General features: G+C 34.0%; 1 protein-coding gene across 5 annotated transcripts in view; it reads right to left on the minus strand.

The window, feature by feature from the left end:
• The window catches only part of AKT3 (AKT serine/threonine kinase 3), a 327,056-nt gene that overhangs the window by 171,862 nt on the left and 128,064 nt on the right, over window positions 1–27,130 (minus strand). For 4 of the 5 annotated variants that reach the window (XM_064383667.1, XM_021666932.2, XM_021666933.2 and 1 more), the window contains one exon: window positions 8,914–9,039. In XM_064383667.1, coding sequence (XP_064239737.1) covers window positions 8,914–9,039 — 126 coding nt within the window. Of the gene's footprint in view, window positions 1–8,913; window positions 9,040–11,428; window positions 11,444–27,130 lie in introns of those variants that run through there. The other variant, XM_021666934.2, reaches the window with a different exon arrangement.

Consider the following 27,130-nt stretch of genomic DNA (forward strand, 5'->3'; position numbering starts at 1 on the left):
AAAAGAAAGGAATAAAGGAAGGTGGTCATGCTGGAATCTCTTCTATGTCCTCTATATAAACTATTGAAGCTGATCACTACTTGCCTGACTTCCTTTAAAAATAATCCCCACTGCATCCTCCACCTTTCAAAAAAGGAGTAATCTAGGAAGCAAATTAATTTTAATTTTTCCTCCAATGGATGGGATCCTCTTCAACCAGTCAGAAAAATACTAAAGGATTTTATTACTTAAAAAAAAAAAAAAAACTTATGACAAAAAAGGGGACAAGAATAGTCACATGTTAGTGTGACTTCCTCAGCCTGCAGAAGCTTTGTCTTCCAAAGGCTAGGGTTTAAAGAATTTGGTCCACATCCCGTTCCTCTTGCCCTCACCACAAACCCTGAGTCTTATCCAAAGGTTTTATTTATTTTTTTAAGCAATCGATACATATTTATTGAATATTTGTTTTTATTGTATAAATGTTTTTTACTTTTTATTATACTTTAAGTTCTAAGATACATGTGCAGAACGTGCAGGTTTGTTACACAGGTATACATGTGCCATGGTGGTTTGCTGTACCCATCAACCACATTAGGTATTTCTCCTAATGCTATCCCTTGCTTAGGCCCCCACCCCGACAGGCCCTGGTGTGTGATGTTCCCCTCCCTGTGTCCATGTGTTCTCACTGTTCAATTCCCACTTATGAGAACATGTAGTGTTTGGTTTTCTGTTCCTGTGTTAGTTTGCTAAAAATGATGGTTTCCAGCTTTATCCACGTCCCTGGAAAGGACATGAATGTATCCCTTTTTATGGCTGCATAGTATTCCATGGTGTATATGTGCCACACTTTCTTTATACAGTCTATCACTGATGGGCATTTGGGTTGATTCCACCTCTTTGCTACTGGGAATAGTGCTGCAATAAACATACATGTGCATGTGTCTTTGTAGAATGATTTATAATCCTTTGGGTATATATCCAGTAATGAGATTGCTGGGTCAAACAGTATTTCTGGTTCTAGGTCCTTGAGGAATCACCACACTGTCTTCCACAATGGATGAAATAATTTACACTCCCACCAACAGTGTAAAAGCATTCCTATTTCTCCACATCCACTTCACCATCTGTTGTTTCCCAACGTTTTAATGATTACCATTCTAACTGGCATGAGATGATATCTCACTGTGGTTTTGATTTGCATTTCTCTAATGACCAGTGATGATGGGCCTTTTTTCATGTTTGATGGCCATATAAATGTCTTCATTTGAGAACTGTCTGTTCATACCCCTCGCCCACTTTTTGATGGGTTTTCTTTTCTTGTAAATTTAAGTTCCTTGTAGATTCTGATTAGCCTTTCATCAGATGAATAGATTGCAAAAATTTTCTCCCATTCTGTAGGTTGCCTGTTCACTCTGATGATATTTTATTTTGCTGTGCAGAAGCTCTTTAGTTTAATTAAATCCCATTTGTCAATTTTGGCTTTTGTTGTGATTGCATTTGGTGTTTTAGTCATGAAGTCTTTGCCCATGCCTATGTCCGGAATAGTATTGCCTAGGTTTTCTTCTGGGGTTTTCATGGTTTTAGGTCTTAAGCATTTAAGTCTTTAATCCATCTTGAGTTAACTTTTGCATAAGGTGTAAGGAAGAGGATCCAGTTTGTTTTCTGCATATGGCTAGCCAGTTTTCTGAACACCATTTATTACATAGGGAATCCTTTCCCCATTGCTTGTTTTTGTCAGGTTTGTCAAGATCAGATGGTTGTAGATGTGTGGTGTTATTTCTGAGGCCATTGTTCTGTTCCATTGATCAATATATCTGTTTTGGTACCAGTACCATGCTGTTTTGGTTACTGTAGCCTTGTAATATAGGTTGAGGTCAGGTAGTGTGATGCCTCCAGCTTTGTTGTTTTTGCTTAGGATTGTCTGAGCTATATGGGCTCTTTTCTGGCATTCCCTTTGAAAACCTGCACAAGACAAGGATGCCCTCTCTCAGCACTCCTGTTCAACATAGTACTGGAAGTTGTAGCCAGGGCAATCAGGCAAGAGAAAGAAATAAAGTGTATTCCAATAGGAATAGAGGAAGTCGAATTGTCTGTTTGCAGATGACATGACTGTATATTTAGAAAACCCCATCGTCTCAGCTCAAAATCTCCTTAAGCTGATAAGCAACTTCAGCAAAGTCTCAGGATATAAAATCAATGTGCAAAAATCACACGCATTCCTATACACCAAGAATAGAGAGCCAAATCATGAGTGAATTCCCATTCACAATTGCTACAAAGAAAATAAAATACCTAGGAATACAACTTACAAGGGATGTAAAGGACCTCTTCAAGGAGAACTACAAACCACTGCTCAAGGAAATCAGAGAGGATACAAATAAATGGAAAAACATTTCATGCTCATGGATAGAAAGAATCAATAGCGTGAAAATGGCCATACTACCCAAAGTAACTTACAGATTCAATTCTATCCCCATCAAGCTGCCATTGACTTTCTTCACAGAATTAGGTGTTACTTCTTTAGCCATAGTGATGTCTTCTTTTTTTGGACAAAAGGAGGCCATGAGCAGGGTTTGGGAAATCTACCTCACTTTGTTTAGTCATAAGAAAGAATAGGCCCAACTAATCAAAGTCCTAGGCATTAAATGAAACTAGAAATTTTTCTCCAACCAAACAATAGCATTTGGCCTCAACTACAACAGATTGTTGTAAGCAACTTCTCTGAAACCTGTAAGACTCTTTAAAGAAAACTCAGTAAAGTGGTTTCCTCCTCACTCCAATGGAATTTAGTGAAAGAAGTATGATTGCCAATTAATTCAGCAAATATTACTAAGTACCTTCTATCTTATGTTATTATTTGGATAGCATTTTACAATGTACAAATAGTGTTCAAATATATTATCTCTCTCTCTTTTTTTCTTGAGAAAAAGTCTTGCTCTGTTGCCCCAGCTGGAGTACAGTGGCACAGAATTTTCCTGCTTCAGCCTAGTAACTGGGACTGTAGGCATGAGCCACCAAGCCTGACTAATTTTTGTATTTTTAATAGAGATGGGGGTTCATTACGATGGCCAGGCTAGTCTCAAACTCCTGACCTCAAGTGATCCACCTGCTTCAGCCTCCCAAAGGGTGAGCCACACCACCTAACTACACAATCTCACTTGATCCTCACTGTAAGCTTGTGTAGAAGGTATTATTAGCTCCATTGTTTAAAGATGAGCAAAATGAAAATCAGAGAAGTAATGTGATTTGCCCAAGGTCACACAGCTAGTAAAGTAGCAGAACCAAGTCCCAAAGTCAGGTCTTCTGACTCCAAATCCAATGTTCCAGTATAATGCTGTGGGACATTTTTAAAATGAGTATGCACGGTCATTGTCTTCTGCAAGTTTACCATTTCCTTTGATTCTAAATAAGCCCCCCAAATTGCTGATATTCTGATGAAAAAGGATCAGAAAGTAAAGACTGTAACTAAAAAGACTGGCTTGGGAATACAAATCAGGAAAGGGGTGGGAGACTGTGGAAGCTATTAGAGAAGAGGAGGAAGGCTCTACAACAGAAATCTGAGCGGGTCACCTGTAGTGTTATAATGAAGGAACTGTTAAAATAGTGAGATTATTTAGTAAGAAACTCAGATGATACACACAAAAAGTTATGTTTATAAAAGACATAACAGTGATGAAATCTTTCAAAGATGCAGAGGGTTGCTTTCACCCGTAGGAGCTAGATTTGAAACTCTTGACTGCCACAGTCATTTCCATTAAGATGGGATTACACTTTTTCTGTTTTTTCACTTTTGTTGTGCAAAATAAGGAAAAAAGTATGAAAGAGTGGACATTTTGTGGAATTTTTGTTCTTTTCAAATTGGAGTATGATTTGGAGTGTGAAGGAGGAAATATGTGACACTGTTACATTATACTTTTCTTAAAAACAATCTCCTTTTAAAATCGTTTTTACAAAGATTTTCTCCATTCCCAATTCTAAATTTGGTTTAAGGTTAAATTCTGCAAATATATGAACATAACACCACCTACGAAAATGGAGGCAAGAAGCAAAATTTGGTTAAATTTATAGTAATTTACTTTTTAAAATAAGGCCGCTATTCCTTACAGTGGGATACACCTATTGACATATGTAACTTTCCATTTGTCTAAAAATATGATAGCATAAAGAAAGACAAATATCTAAGGTGATAGATTTATCAATTACCTTGATTTTCATTATATGAATGTACCAAATAATCACATGTACCCAAAAGTATGTACACCTAATATGTATCAATTTAAAAAGTTTAAAGAAAGTAAATCAAGAAAAAAAAGAAAACACCAAATCTTCAAGTGATCAAATAATTAAATGATCTAAAAATCATCAAAAACAAACACAGGGTTAGAAATCTTGTATGTATTTAAACCTGACCAGAATATAGCAAATGTATGTCAAAAAGAAAATGTATAGAACATTAAGGAGTAATAGAACAAAAAGATATAGGGTATAAACATAGTTATTATTTTGGCCAAGTGTTTAATTGTGGATATACATTAAAAAATAATTTAGCAGCTTCTTGTGAAAAATGAAGAACATCTGACATTTCTCTAAGCAAGGACATAGTATTTGCAAAGAAACTTTTTTTGAAGATGAATCTATCCTATATATTGCTTCCAAATATTCCATAAAAGATAGTATTTGAAGGTTAAGAGACTAATTAGGAGACTTAACATAAGACAGAAAGGACTTGATGAAGAACTGAGCTAGGATGGTAGCAGTGAGATTGAAAAGGATGAGGACTAAACAATAGCGTGCTGACTGACTCATGGCCTGCTTGTCTAAGGATGTAACCCCTCCATTGCACACTATAAAGAGGTCCTTTAAAAAAAATGAATACTGATTTGGAAACTGGATGTTCAAAAACTTCATCATACTGATATTCAAGGCTTTCCATAATCTGATTACTCTCTTTTTTTCCTCCAATATAAATTTTCCATACATCTAGGATACTGCCTGTACCATTAACAAAACAAGCTACTCCTTAATACTTGCCTTCATTTGTTTGCTTATGTTGTTAATGTCATTGAGAATGTCCTGTATTCCAAAATCTTAATCAAACCCTTCTCTTCAGGGCTCATGTTAACCTCATCTCAAGAGTGAATTCTTAGTCACCCTTGCTAACACTTACCTATTACTTCTCTCAGCTTCTACAGGAGCTACCTTCTACAGAATTCATTTTGGCAATTCATCCCATTTTTCCTCCCACTGCTGTATGTTCTACGTGAATGTCTTCTATAGTCAATGACAAATTCTTACATATAAAAATTGTATTATATACTACTTTCACTATCAGGTATGGGTTTATAATGATTAATCAATACTTCAAAAGTGAATTATTCTGATCTGTCATTCATGTACATTTATATAGTATATATTTATATAGTCTATAGTTTTTCTAGAATTACAAGATTATGATTCTAGGTTGTATTATCTGTAATATACAACTAAGAATCAAGTCACAAGCTTTTTCTCTATCCCCATGTATATCCACCACTAGAAGTATTAATAGGAATAAACTGATTTTTCTACATATTTAAAATCTCTGTATGTAATATCTGTTCAAAGCTTTTTGTTCGTTTTTTTTTTTTTTAAAGACAGGGTCTCTCTATGTTGCCCAGGCTGGTCTCAAACCTTAGTCCTCAAATGATCCTCCCACCTTAGCCATCTGAGTAGCTGGGATGAGATAAAGATGTTCGTTGGTAGGTTTAAGTCCCATAATTTCCTTACTTTCAAAGACAGAGAGAGAAAAGTCAGTTAGAGATTAAGTATTTTGTCCATGCGCGGTACCTCATGCCTGTAATCCTAACACTTTGGGATGCCAAGGAGGGGATTACTTGATGAGCCCAGGAGTTCGAGATCAGCCTGAACAAAATGGTGAAACCATGCCTGTACAAAAAAATTAGCCAGGTGAGGTGGCATGCAGCTGTAGTCCCCTCAATTCAGGAGGCTGAGATAGGAGGATCACTTATACTTGGGAGGCTAAAGCTGCAGTGAGCCATAATCATGCCACTGCACTCCAGCCTGGGTGACAGATCTTGTCTTAAAAAATAAAAAAATTAAGAAGAAAAAAAAAAGAGTAAATATTTCACATCATCTTTTAAAATTGGGCTTAGAAATGTAGAATGACCCATTTTTTAAGAAGGAACTGAAAAAAGGTTTCAGAGAAGAAAAGAATATTGGTCAGCGTGGGCCAATATTTGCAGCATAGAAGAAGCAGAATTCTAGAGAGGCTTCTTAGGACCTATTCTCTATTCTCTACTGTTTTTTTTTCTTGGTCACTCAATAATTTATTATAAGTTGTTTCAATCAAGTGAATAAGGGAGGAATACACACTGCAGTGGGGTAAGAAGTGAAAACAATGAGTATAAGACTATCTTTTTGAAAGATTTAAATCAGATGGGAAACAATTCAAAATTGAATGAAGACTGGAAATTCTCAAGCCCCTTACAGTTCTCACAGTTCTTATACTCTGTTTTTGTTCCATACAAATAAAAAGCCTATTCTGGTAAATATCATTAAAACCCACATCGATTAAATATGAAGTAATATCTTTAATTATCAGAAAAACAATGGAATCAAATGGTAGCGACCAAAGGGATATACATATAATACAACATTTCCCAACATACTTTAGAAATACCTTGTAAAATTATCTTTTAAAAATGTATTAAAGGGGACTAGGGCAAAGCGAAAAGCAATAGCGAAGTAACCCTCTCTTGCACCAACTGTTCCTTCCTTAATTCCTCATAAAGACAATCTTCACTGCTCTCTGCCTGGAATATCCTTCTCCTCTAATTTGCTTAACTTCTACTCACTCTTCAAGGGCCTGCTCAAAGTCCACCTCACAGAATCACAGAATGTCAGGGACGAAAAAGACCTTACAAATCCACTGAATCCAAGTATTTCTAACATGCTCATGAAGAAACTAAATAAAGATCAGAGTTTCAGAGAATAACCTGCCCAAGGTCATATTATTTGCAGCCTGTGGCCAAGCTGGAATTTGAACTACTTCTTCAACTAGTACCCATTTCACTAGACTCATTATTTCCTCATATAATTCTTATTTACAGAATTTAAGATTGCAGTAAGTCAAGCTTTAGTAATAATAAATTTTTAAAAATGTATTTAGTGTAAGATTATGTTAATAATACTTTTGAAAACTAAGGAGCTGATCCACAACTTTACTTGTTAGTTTGAGTCAACTATCTACAGCTACTTGATTATACATGATTACAGATGTCAAATAATATTTATTTCATAGATAAATAAGCTGACTGTCAGTAACTAAATAGGATCCTTCCCCAAGAGTGCAGCATTTATTTCAGCCTCTGCCAGTGGAAGTGTTGGAGCAGATGTTGGCAGACTGTGACATACAGTATGTCTTTAAAACTCGTTGGGGTGTGAAATTTCATAAGGTCAAAAAATGCTGCATTTTGATCAGCAGATACAGGAATTCTGTACTTTCATAAATTATTTCTGAAAAACCAATAACATTTGCTAGTCAAAGGGATAAACTAAAAAGCTACACTGGCTTTATTAGGTAGGGCATTTAGATAATATATGCTGCTTATGTTCTAAAAGCTAATCTCTATCACTTTAAAGTAAATGTTCATCCAAAAAGTCTTTAAAATGAAAATGTGTTCTTAAGTCAATACAAAATACAAGATATTATTTCAGTAGACAATAGGATTTAAAAAATAATTTTCTACTGAAAGAAAGCTATTATTATCTAATGAGCATTTTGGTGGAAAAAAAGATGTTTTCCTTAACTAATACATATACTTTATAATAATCTCATTTTAAAAATATCTAAATAAGAATCCACTGATATGAATAGAGAAAGCTTTTTTTAAAGTTAGTATCCTTATCATTCAAATGACTTCACAAATCTTTTAACACTTTGGTTTATTGTTTTAGCTTTTTCTTAAAAAAAAAAAATACAATACCCATTCTAATCCACTAACGAGGGCTAACCTGAACAAAACAATAGGAGTATAAAAAGACTGGAGCTTTTATAATAGTAAAATAAAACCTTTTTATCATTCAAAGACTTTTATTTTCTTGAATTTTTATTGTTGCATTTTTTAGCTTCAAATTTTCCTCCTATCTTTTTTCCCAAATGTGGCTTACAGATAACATATGACCAAAATCAAAATTAAGGATGTTGTCTCATTAAATATTTTAGCTTAATAATACAGACTAGCTAGATCTTGGATATGTTTAATTTAACATAAAGTAAAACACTTTGCTTCTAAATTAACACAGAAAGATTCTCTCATTGATTAATCAGTAAATTTAAGAAGTCGGAAGTGCCTGGTAGTAACAATAATAATCATTGTCATTATCATCATTGTCTTCTTTCACTTTATTTCATGCTATGTTCAAGCAAATACAAAATTTCTAAGTAAGTTTTAAACATTTTTGTTAGATGTTTGTAAGGAAGAAAAATTTAACTACAAACATAAAATCTCCCCAGAAGATGATTCCTAATGTAAATCACCTGTTTCTCATCATATAATCAAAAGAGCTAAGATTGTGAAAGGAAACTGATTAAAATGCATTAAGCACCACATCCTATAAGCATGCTTAATCTAACAACGAAGTTCAAAGGTCCTTGTTTTTATTTTATAAAGAAAATACTGAGGTACATATTTGGAGAACTGTATTTATCACATTCAAGCTCTAAATAAAAATATTAAACCCTATTGCATGGCATAAGACCACATATTATCAATAATCACTACGCTTAGAAACTGAAATTCTATCAAAGCTGAACATTTCTCTATTAAATATAAACCCAAACTTTTTCATAGGTTTCCCATATATCCTAAGTTATCTGACACATAAAATCATAAAAATAAATACAAGGTGAATCAACAATTATAATTAACTTACTTGCCACTGAAAAGTTGTTGAGGGGATAAGGTAAATCCACATCTTGAGGTTTCTCTTTATATCCTATGAATGAGCCATCTGTCTTCAAAAGGAAATATCTTGGCCTCCAGTTTTTTATATATTCTCCTACATGAGGAAAGCACGCATGTTAATGCTGAAAAAATGAACAGCAGCTTTTATGCAAAAAATAAATTATGGTACAATATATGTCCTACAACACTGGCCTTCAAAAATTTAGTTACGCAATTTTCTTTTAACTTAGCTTACAAAGAAAATACATAAGCCTACAATTAAGATTCAATAAAAACCCAAACATGTTTTGTTTTTAATGATTTCACACTTTGATAATTCATTTGCACCATTATTCCTTCAGAGAATCATCTGAGTACACATTTTGTGCAGTTTTTCATTTTATCAGATGGTTGTTAGAGCATATTTTCAGCCGTTTTAAAAAGCCTTGGTAAATCATCCACACAGTATCAATGAATTTCCATTAAAAACACTTATCGTAAGAGGGGCAAGAAATAGATGTTTTTCTTCCACTAATTGTGCCTTTTTTTTTCCAAAGGGAAAAGTCTATTTTCATTAATAAATCTTGACTACAACTTTTTAAAGCAACATTTTATTGTTCTTCATAGAAAAATAATCTTTTTGCAATGCTGTTCATAAGAAAACAAAAGAACATGGGTTAACAGGGCTTTCACCCCACACACAAACTCACACATACACGAAATAGTAACTGTTAAGAATATATGGTACAGTGCCTAGCACGTAATAGTCAATAAATGTACACTTTATTACAATTTAAGCTATCACCTAGCCTAATATCAAAATGCACCTTTTTAGCAACCACATTACCATTTGCTTACCTACTAAAGGATAACTCTTAATTTTAAGCAACAGAGGTGCTCCATGATGCTACAAGAGATAGAAAGCTATCTGGTCTTGATTCAGTTCTCTACTGGTTATTTCTACCTGGTGATTAAATCTCAAATGCTTAGGCAGAGAATTACAAAAAAACTGAAAAGAGTTCAACTTTCCCTACAAATCAGCTTCTTCTTGTGACCCAAACTCAAACCTAACATCTGACGGTTCCCCTCTTTATCCTATCCATAGTTAGGTCAATACGGTCATAACAAGTCTCTCTGATTGAGCTCAATCTAAATCAAACCCTTAATGAGTTATATCTACTCTTCTGTTAATGCTGTTTTTCCGCACTCCACTCATTCTCCACTTCCATCCTCATGTATCTATCACTTCCAGATTAATCATGTGTGTACCACTTTAATTTTATCCCTTTTCTGCTCAAAATATTCTGACTCCTTACTGCTTACTGTAAAGTCCAGTCTCTTACCAAAATATAGTCCAAATCTTTTACCTCACCCCAACATGTATTTCAGGTATCAAATCATTTCTCTGAATCAGCAATTCTTAAACTTCTTATCTTAGAAACTCTTTACATCCTTAAATATTACTTAGAACACCAACAAATGTGATCATGTAGATTTTTACGTTTACTGTATTCAAAATTGAAAATAGAATTTTATTTTTTAGTTCATTTGAAAATGATAAATTCATTACAAATAATGTATTTTTATTTTAAAAAATCACTATTTTCTTAAAAAAAAAATTGCAAAGACCAGCACTGCTTTGCATTTTTACAAATCTATTTAATATTTGGCTTAATAGAAGACAGCTGAATTTTCTTAGCTGTTCCTGCCTTCAAACTGTTGTGGTATGTTGTTTTGGTTGAAATTTAGGGGGGAAAAAATCTGGCTCAAACAGATAGGAAACTGAAAAAGGGAAAAATATTCAGATAGTTATGGATATCATTCTTTGATACTATACCAGAATTCAACACGGGATAGTTTCTAAAAGGTTAGTTGCAATGTAGAATTTGAAACTTTATCAATGAACTTTCTGTACCATTATCTGAAAATTCATTGATCTATACCAGACTTTGAATGAATCTTTAACACTGTACATATAATTTTATAACATTATGCATTGGTCACATAGAAAACACTGGCTTATCGTGCTATGCTGATCTTCCTAAAGTTGACACATTTCATTGTACGATCACATTTGTTATCAATACCAGTCTCATGAAAAAAGTAAACACTGGAAAGCTGACAAGTTCATGAGGACAGATCTGTTTCCTTAAATTTAATCTTTGCTTAAAAGCTCAATTTCCATCAGAGCCAGCATATACTGTCAGTTGTTCTCCTTGGAGTGATAATACTCTACATGCCCAAGCTGGTGCCTACCACTTAATACCGAAGCATGATTTATTAAACAAATGAATATACAGAGGATATGTAGATCAGTATCTTCCACGTAAGAGCAAAATAGAAATTTAAAGCTAAAAGGAAAAAAAAGTGATGCTCCTCTTTATTTTACTGAAAAAATATGGCCCTAGTATTAATAAGCACATGACTTAATAAGCCAAATTTATAAAACTAGAATGCCTAATATGCAATTCCCATGTTGAAAAATAAAATAATTCATTTCTTACCTGCTCTTATTTTTTCATTTTATTTATTCCTATAAAAATTCAAAACCATTAGGTATTAATTCTCCAATTAATGACATACTTAGATTTCAAATGTTGTTGTACAGCAATGAGAGATTTATACTGGCACAATATGCTATAATTCTGTCAAGCTAAATAACAATAGTCTAATATTTATACCAAAGAGAAAATGAATCAAATTCATTTGAAAAATATAAAAGAAAACATGGAATAACACCATTTTTTTATTTTGATATAGTACTGAATACACTTATTCAAAAAATGTGAAATTAAAACAAATCAAATTTTCATTTCTAAGCATAATTTCCCTCTATGTACATCCTCAGATGAAAGATCATCATTACATAATAAATCTTATATCTTTTTTATTAAGCAAATTTAAAAATTTTTAAAAATATTTTCCATGATCTATAGCAGGACTTCTAGTTGCCAAAAAGCTATTTAAAAATAAATGTATTATGCATCCCTTAAACATAATACAGTATACCATTGATTCAATCAACAATGACACTGTCATACTAGGCCAGAAGTAGATCTCAAACTTTCAATGAAGACTCCTCAATCTATTTTATTTTCTTGTCATTTTTCATCTATAACATGAACTTTCTGAGAAGATGCTTAGAATGCATTCATTAATTTGTTACAGAGGCTGAACCAAAAAAAAAAAAAAAAGAAGAAGAAAATAAGGTCTCTAACTTCATAGAGCTTAATTCCAGTATTACACCAGATTTCAGGTGCCCCCTAAACATCTGGAGGGTGCTAAGTATTTCCTGAAAGCAGAACCTCGCAAGGTATGAACAAAACCAAGTAAAGGGTAGAATCGTTCCTGCAGCCTAGGGGTTCCCAACGCAATCTCTCGCCTAGCTGGTCAAAAAAGAACTGAATACTTTCATCTCTAACTCAGAAGTTGAGGCAGTGAGAGTTCAGATAAGTCACATGTTCTCAGGCTGTTCTAAAATATGGACAAAGTCCTGGCTTTTATGAGGCTAAGTACCCAAAACAAGGTACCCTCCCTTCCACCAATCGTTTTAAGATGGACTGCTAAAAGTCAATCTTTTATTTTAAACACAGAATTTGCACCTAAGTTTATACCTGATGCATTAAACCCAAATTGCACTCTACTTTTATGTTTATGGGTCCACAAGTTTCAACTAATTTTAAAACACTGCCTGGTTATAATGGAAAGTCTTGTCAAAAAAGCAGCATTTATGATGTGCCAAGTATCCTAAAGAAATTGTTCTATGGACACCCACCAATACACATCCAAAATGTATTGTAACATCATAATAAACCTTTAGCAAGCATTGCAGTCACAACTGGTTAAGACTTCCAACCCAACCTCTTCCACTTTATATATACCTTAATGGGTGCTTCCACTTCTTTCGCACACTCTTTGGCTGGCCAAGCTGTAACTATGTTTAAGTATGCTGTTATCAATACCAAAATAATTTCCAAACAAGGATTCTGGTATACTGGCTTCTAGCGGTGAGTTGAATGGACGACCCTCAAATGATGTATACACTGTAATCCCAGGAACCTGTGAATATTACCTTATCGTGAAAGAGAATACGACCTTATATGGCAACACATGTGATTAAGGATTGAGAAGAGGGACTTCCCCTAGAGGATTATCCGGGTAAGCCTAAATCCAATTACAAATGTCCTTATAAAAGTAATTTGAATACACATAGAAAAAGATGGGGAATGTGACCACAGAGGCAAAGACTGGAACTATGGACCAAAAGCCAAGGAGCACCTGAAGCCACCAGAAGCAAAAAGAAGAGACGACAAACGGGTTCTCCCCTGGAGCTTTCTCAGGGAGCGTGAACCTGCTGACACCTTGATTTCTAACTTCTGGCCTCCAGAACTGTGATAGAATCAATTTCTGTTGTTTTATGCCACCCACTTTTTATAAGTTTATGACAGCTGTCCTAGGAAATACAGCTCCTAAACACTGTAACCAATGGCTTGCTAATAGAGCTAACAACTACTACTTATTCATTAAGTTCTTGGCATACGACATGTACAGATTCACATTTAATACCTTCTGAATGCAAGAGGAAAAAATCCACATCACTACTGTAAATGGTAGAGAATCCTAATTGTGAATTATGAGGTTGGAAGACACTGTTAACTAGAATTCATAGTTTTACTTAGTCCTAATAACTTCTGATTCTAGACCTTTGCCAACTTTCTTGCTTCACTTAATATTTTATTCCCTGTAGTTTTTAAAACAAACAATTTTAATGATTTTGAGAGAATTTTGGCCATAGAAAACATCCTGAATTTCCACAGCTGAGTAAAAATACTGTATTATTTTGGCCCTCAGGCCTATTTTTATTTTTTATTTATTTATTTTTTTTTGAGATGGTATCTCGCTCTGTCACCAGGCTGGAGTGCAATAGCACAATCTCAGCTCACTGCAACCTCCACCTCCTGGAGTCAAGCAATTCTCCTGTCTCAGCCTCCCGAGTAGCTGGGACTACAAGCAGATACCACCATGCCCAGCTAATTTTTGTATTTTTAGTAGATATGGGGTTTCTCCATGTTGGCCAGGCTGATCTCAAACCCCTGACCTCAGGTGATCCACCTGCCTCAGCCTTTCAAAGTGTTGGGATTACAGGCTTGAGCCACTGAGCCCTGCCAGGCTTAGTCTTTAATGACAACCTGAGATGGGACCTGGTATGAGCTTAGATTCATGCTCATTTTCCACCTAAAACATTTTGATAGGATATTCAAATAGATCTTTATCATGGACTATATACATTCAAACCAGAGTTCCCCAATAAAGTTGACCGTGCTCCCTTCCTGCCATTCACCTAATAATGACAAACTGCATTTTTACTTAATAATCTTCAACCTAAATTAGTCCATATATAAGGATTTTATTTCATTATCCATCAACACTCTACTGAGAATCACATTTTGATTTTTTTAAAAGCTGAAGTGCTAAGTGCCAAAGCAGAAGCTAGAACTGTATGTCTATGGACTAAATAGTGATTGATTAAAATGTGCAAACAGTCTTTCATTTGACTAACGAAGGAATATCTAGATTTGTTCAGACAGGCAAATGGAAAAGAGCCTCAGAAATAATTCAGTCTTGTAACCAGACAAATAGATAACGTTGACGATTATTTGACTGCATTTTAAGGCTACATTGTGTTCCAGAACCTAGTCCTAATTCTAACTTCATGAAAGGCAGAAAGATGTGAGGTAAACTGGGCACTGGCTGAGAATGCTGCAGAAATACTCATCTCCACCTTCAACTATCAGGGACTATGCTAAAAACAAAATCAGGTGGATTCACTGAGATGCAATTAAACAAATATAGATGCAATCCAATTGAAAAGAAATCTATGAAACTATAGCACTGCTTTTCACAAATCCCATGAAATTTATTTGAAATTCATTTAGTTCATTTAGAATTCAATTAGAAACAACACAATCACCATTTTTAAAATGCTTCTTACCTAAGATACAATACAAAAAAAAATTTTAAAGACCCTAATTACCAAGAGTTGTATAACAAACAAAAATTCTAATTTTCCAATACAGGTGCTAGCTTTTTAAGATAACAATGGTCACTCATACTTGTTGTAACATAGGCTTCAAAACTAATCACTGCGTAAGGAAGACAATGGGAGCATTCTCACATGTATGTCAGGAATAGATGTTACTTACTGTTTTATCATAAAGCTAAAACAAGTATAAGATTAGCTTTCCTCAGAATGCGTTAAATATTTAATTTCCATGTTTAATCACAATCCAAGTTTTTACCATGTATGATTATTTATCCCTGTACATCTCTGAGGAAAAAAATGTATAGATGACATCTACATTTAATGCCTATGTTAATGAAAAAATAACCTCTTTCACAATCTTTATAATATACAGAGGGAGAGAGCCATAGAATTTATGCAAAAAAAGAAGAAGAAAGAAGAAGGAAGAAGAAAAGAAAGAAGAAAGAAAAAGAAGAAGTTGTTGGCCATACTGTCAATGTGAAAAGCATGTGGCCACATTTTCAGAACTAAAGAAATTTTATTTTAAACGAATGCTATGTTGGGTAACAATAGGTAAAACAAACTGTTGTGATCAATATGAGGTCAATAAACTTCTGAAATCAGCCTTCAGTTTCTTTCCCACTCCACCTTATCATTAAAATGCTCTAGGTAGAACAATGTAATGGTTAAGAGGAAGGATTCTGGAGTCACACAGCTTGGGTTTGAATCCTAATTGTACCATTTATTAGATGCATGAACTTAACCTCCCTACATCTCAGTGTCCTTATCTGAAAAACAGAAATTATAGTTTTTATCCACCGAAAGGGTTTTTGTAAGGACATAATATAAAAGCCCTTAGAACTTTACCTGGCATATTTCAAATATCTGATTTGGTTATTATTAAATGATACCATTACCACTCATGATAACATAATTTATAATCTATCTACAAACCACACATTAAATTTTCCACTAATGAGTATTGCACTTATTCACAAGTATTTACACAAATGAGGCATTCATTTAAAAATGTCTCTCTTATATAAAACATGTATGTTATGTAAAGAAGTGAAAAGGTTATCCAACATCTAAACACAGTGACCATACAAATAGATAATGATGAATATTTGATTGCATTTCAAGGCTACATTGTGTTCCAGAACCTAGTCCTAATTCTAACTTCATGAAAGGCTAATACTTTTACTTCTTTGGGATATCAGAGGGGTAACTGTCTTCCAAAGAAAAGGTCAGAAGTCAGATTCTTTGACTTCTTTTGGATATCAGAAGGATAACTAGTCTTCCAAAAAAGACTAATACTTTGACTTCTTTTGGATATCAGAGGAGTAACTAGTCTTCCAAAGAAAAGAGCAAAAGTCAGATTGCTCTGAACTTTTATAAATGATATACATAAAAGTACAGTCCCCTAAAAATACAAACATTTTATGATTTTTCAAAGAGCAGCTTTTAACCAAAAAAAGGCAGTTTTCCATAAAAACAAATTTACATTCTTTAAGAAACTGTCTTTGGCAATACTCTAAAGTTTTCATGAGTCAATTTTTACCTAAGAAAAAAACAGATCTAATGTTAATTTCAGTATAAAATCTAATTTCATAATTCACAATGTAGTAAATATGTAGTTGCTTATTGACAAACACCAAACAAATTTTCGCATATGAACTACTTAAAAGAATATGGCAGAATCTTTTCTACTAATGGATTTCACAAATAAGTATTAGCACAAAAAATACTGGATAGAGAGTCCATAATTATGTGATACATCTTAAATATCAGTAACCAATTATAGTTACTGAAGAAATGCATGATAAATAAAACATTTACAGTCTTTAAAATTACCAATTACAGTTTTATATAGAGGCGTACGATTAGTTCTAAGTGGGAGCCTATTAATGTCTCTCAGGGAGTAAAAGAAATGTGCTTCTCACTGAACTGATCATAACCGTATATTATTGATGTCTTAAAAATAATCCTGGGCCAGGCAGAGTGGCTCACTACTGTAATCCTAGCACTCTGGGAGCCTGAGGCAGGCAGATAACTTGAGGCCAGCCTGGCCAACGTGACGAGACCCTGTCGCTACTAAAAATATAAAAAGTAGCTGGGTATGGTGGTGAGAATTTACAACCCCAGCTACTCGGGAGGCTGAGGCAGCAGAATCACTTCAACTCGGGAGGTGGAGGTTGCAGTGAGCTTAGATCGTGCCACAGCACTCTAGCCTTGCCAACACAGTGAGACTCCATCTCAAAAAAAAAAAGTTCCTGAAGAATTTTGTTTATGTTATCTACATTGCAATAAACTAGCATAATAATTTTTCAACTGCACAGGGACAATATGAAATGTAACTTTTTAAATGAAAGTGCTTTTGCATATTATAGGTACTTATTAAATACATAGTGATTAGATTTTCCAGCTCCTGCAAACCTAAATTTTTAGGTTATCACTTATCTTTTATTGCGTCTTGAAACATGTTCCTTCCTGGCCCTTAGGCAACTTAAAAGTGTTAAATTCTATTTTGATGTCTATGCAATGCCTTTGACCACTTGTCATCAACCAGCTTTGGATGTGTGTTAATAGTCTGTGAAAATTGAGCAATGTCTAAGCATTATCAACTCCTGCCCAACTCACTCATTTTAAGATGCTGCTGCTCAAGAGCACCTAAATCAAAAAAGCCACTTTAAATATTTTTACTTAGAATTAAGGAAAATGGGCTGATAGTTATTCATTCAAAAGTACTCAGTAAGTATCAAAATATGTACAAGCATTAAGAATGCAGCAATAAATGATGCAAGCATAGTCCCAGCCCTCGTGGATCTTTAAATCTAGTAGGCAGCTGTGAGAGGTGGAGAAGAAAAGGGGATGAGTTGAGTAATTAAAATTTTAAGTGAAAATGTCTCCCATTTCTTTAACCATTCTTAGTGATCCAGAATGTCATACTGAGGGATGGCAACAGCTTCTCTATTCCTTGGCACTTCTACACGCATCTCGTGGATTGAGAAAAAGGTAGTCAATGATATTTGTGGGTCTGACGTGTAACTGTGGGGGAAGGGACTGGGAAGAGTATCAGCATAGGATTCTCCAATTTGCTGCTATGTTGATTCCAAGATGAGGCACTGCAACCATTACTCCTTGAAGCCTCACAACAACACAAGCAAAAGCATGGTAATAGTTTTATGACGCCTTCATCTAGGAAGCATCAGGTTTTAAGATATTGCCCATCCTTGTCTTTCTCACTGATTACTGCATAATATTGATTAATAAGATCATACTTTTAACCGCCTGAATTTCTCTTCCTGGTTATTTCACCCAGGTGAGATCTGGGTCATTGAGATGTTTGTCTGCTCTTGGACTGGTCAATGTTGCCACTGCAACTGGCCATATGGAAAGTGTTTACAATTTTAGTGATTTTGTGTTGTGTTTCCAAGTTGCCTTAAAGGCTTTCCAGATGTACCCACATTCCTCTGCTCTGCCACTTATGTTCCTTCATGATTATTTTGAGAAGTATATTACAGTCAAAAAATTCTTCTTCTACTGCATAATGCATGAACTTATCATTTTTATATTAAGTATAGTTTTCACTTGATCTTAGCCAAAAGGCCAAGAAGCAATATTAGATATAGTTTTTATATCTACTTCCTAAAGAAAGCTGGGGTCCATGTTTTGCTTTGAAGCTGATGAGTTGATGAGAAAAATACCTATGCATTGAGTACCACAAGACGTTAGAGTATCAACTTCTCTAAGATCTCAGTATGGCTGGTTTGTTAGTACTTTTATCTGCTTTATAATTTTCTTTTGCTTTCCAGAAAACTGCACAATTATCATCTACCCTTAAGTATTCTGGTATTTGTTTCATGATATTCGGTAAATTGGTTAATCAAATTCTTGTTACACGTTTTTAGGAAACATTACACTTTTAACCAAAGTGATGCTTTTAAATTATTCTCTTAAACATAATAACGTCTTAACAGAGTTACAGTACCCAGTTTTACTCTAAGAGAAAAGCAAAGTGAGTAAGGAGGGCACAGGAGCATGGAGTGGAGACACAGAACAAAGCATCTACACAGACTAGCCAACAGAAAGCATCCTGGCAATTTAATGAAGAATAAACAGTGAGTTTAGTTTAAATAGCAGTAGATATGTTGTGGAGAATTACTCAGTCTATACTCAGCTTCCTGCTGGGCTAAATGTGAGCTAATTTATTATTTTGCTTACATTTACGCTCTTGTAGATTGTGAAAGCAGAGCTTTCTTTTTAATCTGTTTTTTGCATTAAAGCAAAGTTTCCAATTCCACATACTGCATTTAACACAAGGTCATTCTTGCACTATTTTCAAAAAGTATAGTCATAGAATTTTAAACTATTATAAATATAGACCAATTTAAAGGATAATTTCATCAGAAACTTTACAACTTCCTTACTGTAAATATTTCCAATTTTACCACCTTATACTATCAAAATATAATATTATACATGCTATATATACTGCAATAAATAACCTTCATGAATACCAAATATGGAAGCAGTGAGTCCATAATGCAAGCAACTACCACAGCATAGGTGGGCAATAACCATTAATTCAATGAATAAATAAACCTACCATTATTCAAAATGAAGACTATGCTCATGTCAGGAAAGCTCTCTCAAATGGAGAAGTCTCTCTGTAACACAACCTTGTACGGCTCAGTCCATTTTTCTGTTAGAACATGACTGATGGGTATGACAAATAACAATAATGGTGCTTCATACAGCAGTAATTGGGATTTTGCAGAGAAGGCGGGCTGTAGTGCTTGCTCATCAGGAGATGGCCTGTGCCATCTGAAAAAACTCTCAGGTGGTCCAAACCACCCACCCCACTCCTGTACTAACATCAATGCTCTACAGAAGAAAAACAAGTAGAATAGGATTTTATCTTTAGACTCTTACCAAGGAGTTTTTCCTGCAATAAAAGTCCAGTAGTATGGACCCTAAAATGACATTGCATCAAACCATGAGCTCCACTATTCTGAGGATGAATTCATGCCCTTCATAACTCCTCTCTTCCCTCCTTTGTTTTTCTTAGACAATATGCTGATTGAGACTTGTATCATAGCATGTAAGTGGTGAAAGGAAGAAATGGTAAGAGCAAGGGAAAAAAGTAAACATGAATGTCCTTAGCCAAGCACTGTGCTCAGGCTTCACTTACAAGAGACCTCTTCACAGCTACACTGAGAGACTGGTGCTGCAGTCTTCTTACTTTCCACAGAGAGCTATGCTGAGGCTCTGAGACGCTGGGACCAGTTGGTAAAGGGCAGAGTTAAGATTCAAACAGTGGTTGGGAGCACACACTCTCAAGCCAGACTGCCTGGGTTCAAATGTCAGTTCTGTCACTCACTAGCGGTGTGACTGAGAGACAGTGAATGCTGTTTAATCTCTCTGGGTCTCAGCGTCCTCTTCTGGAAAATGGGGACAATAATAATGAAGAAATAATGTTTGTAAAGCATGTAGAACAACATCTGGCTTACAGCAAGCATTATGTAAGCATTTGTTAACTGAATAAAACATCTCAGAGTAAGGCTAAGGAAACCAATCAGAGGAGATTTAGTGAGTATCTAACATGTACAATATGTTAGACTACACAAAATTAAGTAGAGTGTTTAAAATAAAATGGAATTTATTTAATTTGTCTAGACTCTCACTATTCCACATTAGCTGAGCAAAGGAGGTACTGATTTTTTGTGGATAAAATTCATATTTTTATAATCACTTTGCTTAAGTCCTGTCCTCATCTCTCATTAGTACTAAGAATAATAATGAATTGAGTGTCACTTATGCTTAACCAATGAAATCTCAGGGAAAAACTGACAATACAGCTATAATAGAAATCACCTTTCTTAATTCAACAAGTAACTATAGGGCAAAAAAATCAAAAGCCTTCCACTGAATTTACTACTAAACATTTCACTGTTTCTTTCAACTTATCTTTTAAGAAAGTTACGCCATACAAAAAGAAAAAAGGCCACACCTCATTGTTCTGAATCTGTAAAACTGTAGATTCAGAAGGTGCACGTGCAGGTTTCTTACATGGTTATAATCATTATTTTCATAACAGGCCTTCCCCACTCTTCCTTTCTCATTACATAAAGTAATAATCATTTAATCCCCAATACTCTTAACTCAAAGAAATGTTACGCCACACATCAATATTAGGTTTTTACCTCTATTTTAAAATCGTATGCTTTTGTAAGTGCACAGGAACAACAGTGTATTTCCACTTCTAGTATATTTATGTATAGACATTGAATATAGTAAATTAAGAAGTAAATTAATCTTGATTCATGTTGTATTTGAAAGATGTAATTATGCTTAAGTGTTTAAAACTGAAGGCAATCTCTGCTTCCATTTTAATGAATAATGCTCTATATTTAAAAGTATGGCTTCAAATAATTTTGAATACTAGAATATCTGCTATCAAAGACACAAAAGGTAAAACACATCAGTAAAGTAAAATCATCTTAACTTTCCCATGTAATTTTCTTATACTTTCTATAAACCCATCTAATTTGACAATTTGTGGCCAGTCATGTTATCATTTTCTTAGAATAAAACTCATTGTGCTTACATGACACTGTCAAATTGAAGGGCACAGATATATCTAACATTTTAAAAGAACAGAACAAATCAAAGAAACGCAGCCACAAATCAAACACTATTCAATTACTCAAATAAGCAATTTGAGCACTCCCCCAAAGAAAACTTATAGATAATATAAATAGAAAAGCTGTTTCTCAATGTTAAAAATGAATTTACTTACCTTGGCCCTCTGAGGGCAGTATTACCTAACACATAGACAGAAATTTCAGAAAACAATCTTTACCTATCATTCTAATAAAAATGAAATTTTTTAATGAAATGGGCATATTTGTTCGTATACATAAATATTTCTTTCCTCATCATTATCTCTACCTTTATAAGCATAATACTGCTGTTTTAAAATGTTTTCACTGACTTCGAAAGGAAAGATTTTCTTAAAACCAACGCATCATGAAGGAAAATGCAAGGAAGCATCAGTATCATTGAAGTCATCCAAAACACAATAAAATGAAAAAATTATATAAGGACTTTACATTGCATAAATACTCTAAGTTCCTATTTTGTTCTCTGTAGAATAATTTGTTTTTAAAAACTGCATGACATCAAAATATACAATTTATTAGTAAAAACAACGTAATTTGAGGAGGGTAACAATTCAGTTCCAAAGTGTCTTCTTAAAAGCAGCCAACACCAATATACTAGTTTGTTACAAATCACTCATTTATTAATAAAATATAATGCAAATGACAAATTGGCAACTCTAGAGTTAAAGCACCCAGTGAGTTTTCATAACTGATTCTTACACTAAGAATCTTTACATAGCATAAGAATTATCAATTCTAGAATCTAAGCCAATCAATGTACACTGGGTTTTTTATTCCTTTTGCTATTTCATAGGAAAAAAAAAGTTTCCTAGTATTCACTTATTAAAGTTTTTTTGATACACAAAACCCTAAGTAACTAACCCTATATAATCCAGTGGCATGATAGACCTTTAAGAATATAAAAAGTGCTAATCTTCATGTCAGAGTTGTACATAAGTTAATTAGTAACTATTCAACTTTCCAGGTCCCATCACTTCTCCCACGAGAAAAAAAACAAAAACAGAAACCTAAAATTAAAAGAAAAAAAAAAAAAAGAGCCTCTATTGAAGGAAGATAAAAATTATAACAAGCAGGTAAACAGCAAATTTACTTTCACACAGCAAGATCTCACATGGATGACACTGACTGCCATTTAGTAAAAATGTGTTTTATCTAGATTTGTATTTACTTTTTCAAAAAAGTCCTTGCTTCTATAATTTAAGGTATAGTTCTCCACTCAGGAACTATGCCATTATCTGGCATAATTTTGAATAAATTAGATTTTTAAAATTCGACCTACTAGAATTAAACAGTTTTATTCATTTTAAAGTATATAAAATCATGGATATTTTAAGATCAAAAAACTTTAAATAAAATTTTAAATCTTTCTTTACTAAAACAAAAGGTAAAAGTAACTAGCTTAACAGTTTACATACTACAAATTCAGGGAAGGGAAAGAAGGTCATGTCATAAAATTCTTTGCTATAATAAATATATATACTTAAGTTTAAGTATCTCTTCAAAAAGATGCCAGGAAACAACAGCTGCTGTTCTATGCATTTTTGCTTAAAAGTATAAAATTATGAACTTTGATGCTGTGTTCCAGTGTCATGCAACTAAGTGACTGGCTTGGCCAAAAAAATAGACAAACTTCACGGCTTATGCTTTTCCTGCTTTTGTATCTTAATCATCTTCTGTTCTAAAAAGTGCTACCAAGTTTACCCACATCTTTAATCAGATTTTTTGAAACTAAAACACATTAAAAATTTTAAGCCAAAACATTTAGCAAGATGCCTTAAAGAATATGTCAGACAGTGAAATACTCTGTTTTCAACATACTGGCCAATATTTCTAAAAATTACTATTCATGCAGGATTTTTATGAGGCACAATTCAAATCCACATTAAAGCTAAAAGTTTCTGAAGTTTTCTGAATTATCCTGAAAATACACCAAGTACGGTTTCACTTATTTGCGAAAATGTCCTCACAGTTTCATCCTCATTTGTGATACATTTCATAGGCTATGGATATTTCTACTTCTTTGGTACTATAAGTTATTTTTTATAAACATCCCATTACTTGTTTAAAAACATAGACTGTTAACACTTGACTATCTATCTAGAAATACTGGCACCTATCACCATGTGCCATTAAACATTAAAATATCCTTATATGAAGCTACTAGCACTGCATTCAAAAGTAAGGGTTATTTTTCTAGTGTAACCAACTGATTCTTTTAAACCAAAACAGAAGTTCTTAGTCACTATACCCAGTCCTATAAACAACTCTTAAATACTAAATTAGGCAGCTCTCCCAGGTACAACATCCGTTGACTCATCAACCAAAATTATTGAGTAATATTTACTACTGTGAATGCTGGACCAAAACAACAATTTGAAAAGAAAAACGTGAAGAACCATCACCTACACCTGTGTGGGAATTAATCATACTCTACTGAGTTTACTGACTTCCTCCTGTCGACCAAAGCCATATCCTCTTCTCTAAGAAAACACTTCTGCTTATCTCAGCACTTTCATCCCTATGTGAACTTGATTAGTTTCTTATCTGTAAAATAAAGAGCTTGACAATCAAATAATGATTTAAACCTCCATGAGGAGAAGAAATGTTATTTTTACTGTTGTTTGTTCATATTACAATCATGTTTATTAACTATGTATTCCAAAATCTTAATAACCTAAATACAGCTTAAGTATTGGCCGTAGCAGAGAAAAATTCAGCTCCAAAATAAGTTGAGTTTACTTTTTTAAGTAGAAAAATAATTTTATAGAATAAAATGTTAAATCAGCTGGCTGGGCATGGTGGCTCACACCTGTAATCCCAGCACGTTGGGAGGCTGAGGCAGGTAGATCATGAGGTCAGGAGTTTGAGACCACACTGGCCAACATAGTGAAACCCTGCCTCTACTAAAAACACAAAAATTACCTGGGTGTGGTGGCATGTACCTGTAGTTCCAGCTACTCAGGAGGCTGAGGCAGGAGAACCACTTGAACCCAAGGTGGACGTTGCAGTGAGCCAAGGCCACAGCACTGCACTCCAGCCTGGGTGAGAGAGTGAGACTCCATCTCAAAAAAAAGAAAAGAATAAAACATGAAATCATCATCACTACATAACCACTAATACCATACCTCCAAAATACTTTTATCCAACTGTCTTTATATTTTCTTTAAACAATTGATTTCCCTCCATATTTATAAACCATCAAAAATCACTAAATAAATATAAGGTTCTAAGAAGCAACCAGATATCTATGATCATTCTCTTAAACAGCCTCTACAGCTTGGTATTCTTACTCTGCAGTAGTCAGAGCATTATATAAATACTCCAATTGTAATAGCTACAGAGCTCTAGACTTGCATGTAACATCTAATAAAAACATTACTAACAGCTCCTACTTAATTCATTCAGGACATTCTAAATATATTAACTCAGGTTGTCTTCACAAGATCCCTGAATAGCACTTATTGTTTCTTTCTTTCAAAAGATGAAGAAATTCACATTTAAAGAGTTTAAGTGACTATGAGTAAACTCACTCATCTAAGTTAAGTGATATTTAAATCTAGTCTTCGTAACTTCAAAGACATTCTGCCTTAGGCAAGTATACATATTAAGGTGATTGAAATATTAAGATTTGGCAAATGGCTCTGAAAGAATTAGAAGTAACATATGTTAATAAAACATAGATCTGGAAGTTTGCTTGTGTATAGAAGTTGGCATAAGCTTGTTTTTCCCAGTCACTCATTAATATCCTGACCACTAGCAAACCATACTTTCTCACTTTAATAACATACACCTTCTACTTAAAAAATGGCATACTGCTTGCCTCCAAATTTAGTAGGGATATGAGGATTGTCTATGAAACTATAAATACATGGACATAACCCTACACACAAATATGGATATATTCATAGCTACCTATATAAAAGAAATAAATACATGAGACAAAGGAAAAGTCAGGGTGGCTGATGATTTTCTAGGCCTTTTCAGCAAACACGGATTACAGTCACTTGAGTAAAAACTGACGGTAAAACAAAAGTTTTTCTGGATAGACCTGACCTCTATATTTCTTTATGAAAAGTTGAAAATAACAGGTAACCTTCCCTTAATCCTTTCAGAAAGACATTATTCTGGATACAAAGCTCTGTCAGTACATTGGCCTTTCAACCATGCTTTAGACAATTTCTGCTTAATAATTACACAACAAAACCTCAAATGTTTCAGGAAGGTATGAATTCCAAAAGTCAAAATTAGCACTTTTTAGTTCTCCACACATATATTCTTTAGTAATGTAAGTACACATTTGGGGGAAAAATAGGGAAAGTCAGAGCTTCTCTTTTTGTTTTCTAGTTATTCCATTCATATTGTGATTGGTTTTGAAATGTTACAAAAATTTTTGGTGTTCTAGAAAATAAGTAACATGTGAAAATTTTACCTAAGGTCACTGTTTCTTCTTAATTATTTAAGGTGAAAGTAATAAACCAGACATTTAAGTAAACATACTCACTTCCATCTAAATATAAGTGTTATCATAGCATTTGAAAACATTCCAGATACATCAAATCTCTAACACCTAATGACAAGAATGTATCAAAAGGAAATACACAACCAACTCATTAATGCTTGATGAAAATGCACATCTATCATTTACAGAATCTGTGACAACCATGAGAAAAAGAATATATATTGATCAAAAAGGCCAGGTTACTAAGTAACTTTGTTTCACAACAAAGAACATTTAAGTTCATAATTATGGAATTACCCACAAAATAAACTGGGTACTCTTAATAAACTGGGGTACCTCACTCCTAGTGGTAGGCTATAAAACAAATTGATTCAGTTTAAAATAATTTAAGTGCTGACTAGTGTTAAAACGTTCATGTATGCATTAAGATCATACCAAATCACCTGACTGATTTCTTAATCAAAAGCTCCTCTTGTCAGTTACCAGTTCACACCTAACATTAAACCAAACGGGTATCTGTCATCAATATGGAGAAATAAGAAAGTTTGTATTGCCATTTAAAGAAGTTGCTTTCTAAAACTAGACATGAATAAGGGAGAGAAGAGGAAGTATTAAACCCCTAAACTAATTAACAAAATAAGGGAGGGGGAGGCAGGAAAACAATGATAATTAGTATGTACCCTTGGTTAACCAAATCCACACATACATTCATTCTGTATATGCACAAACATCAGCAGCATCATAAACCGTCTCAAGTTCTAGCCATTATTCAGTTCGACATCTGCACATGTTTATGCGTCTCTCCAAACAACCTCTTGAACACCCTGCTGGAGCTGTCATTTTTTTCTTCTCCCTATCTGGCAGATGGCAAGTCAACAATCGGCATCAACAGCAGCCGAATATCTCCCCCTCCATCCTACCCCCCTAAACAGACACAATAATAACTTCTTTGTGCTTCCCTACAATGCAGCTGCTTAAACCATTTCGCTACAAGGCTGCTTTGCCTTAATAAAAAAAAAAAAAAAAAAAATCCCTTCTG

The sequence above is a fragment of the Aotus nancymaae genome, unplaced genomic scaffold (assembly GCF_030222135.1).
Source record: "Aotus nancymaae isolate 86718 unplaced genomic scaffold, 86718_ANA_hifiasm-v0.15.2.pri h1tg000032l_0, whole genome shotgun sequence".
Classification (NCBI taxonomy): domain Eukaryota; kingdom Metazoa; phylum Chordata; class Mammalia; order Primates; family Aotidae; genus Aotus; species Aotus nancymaae.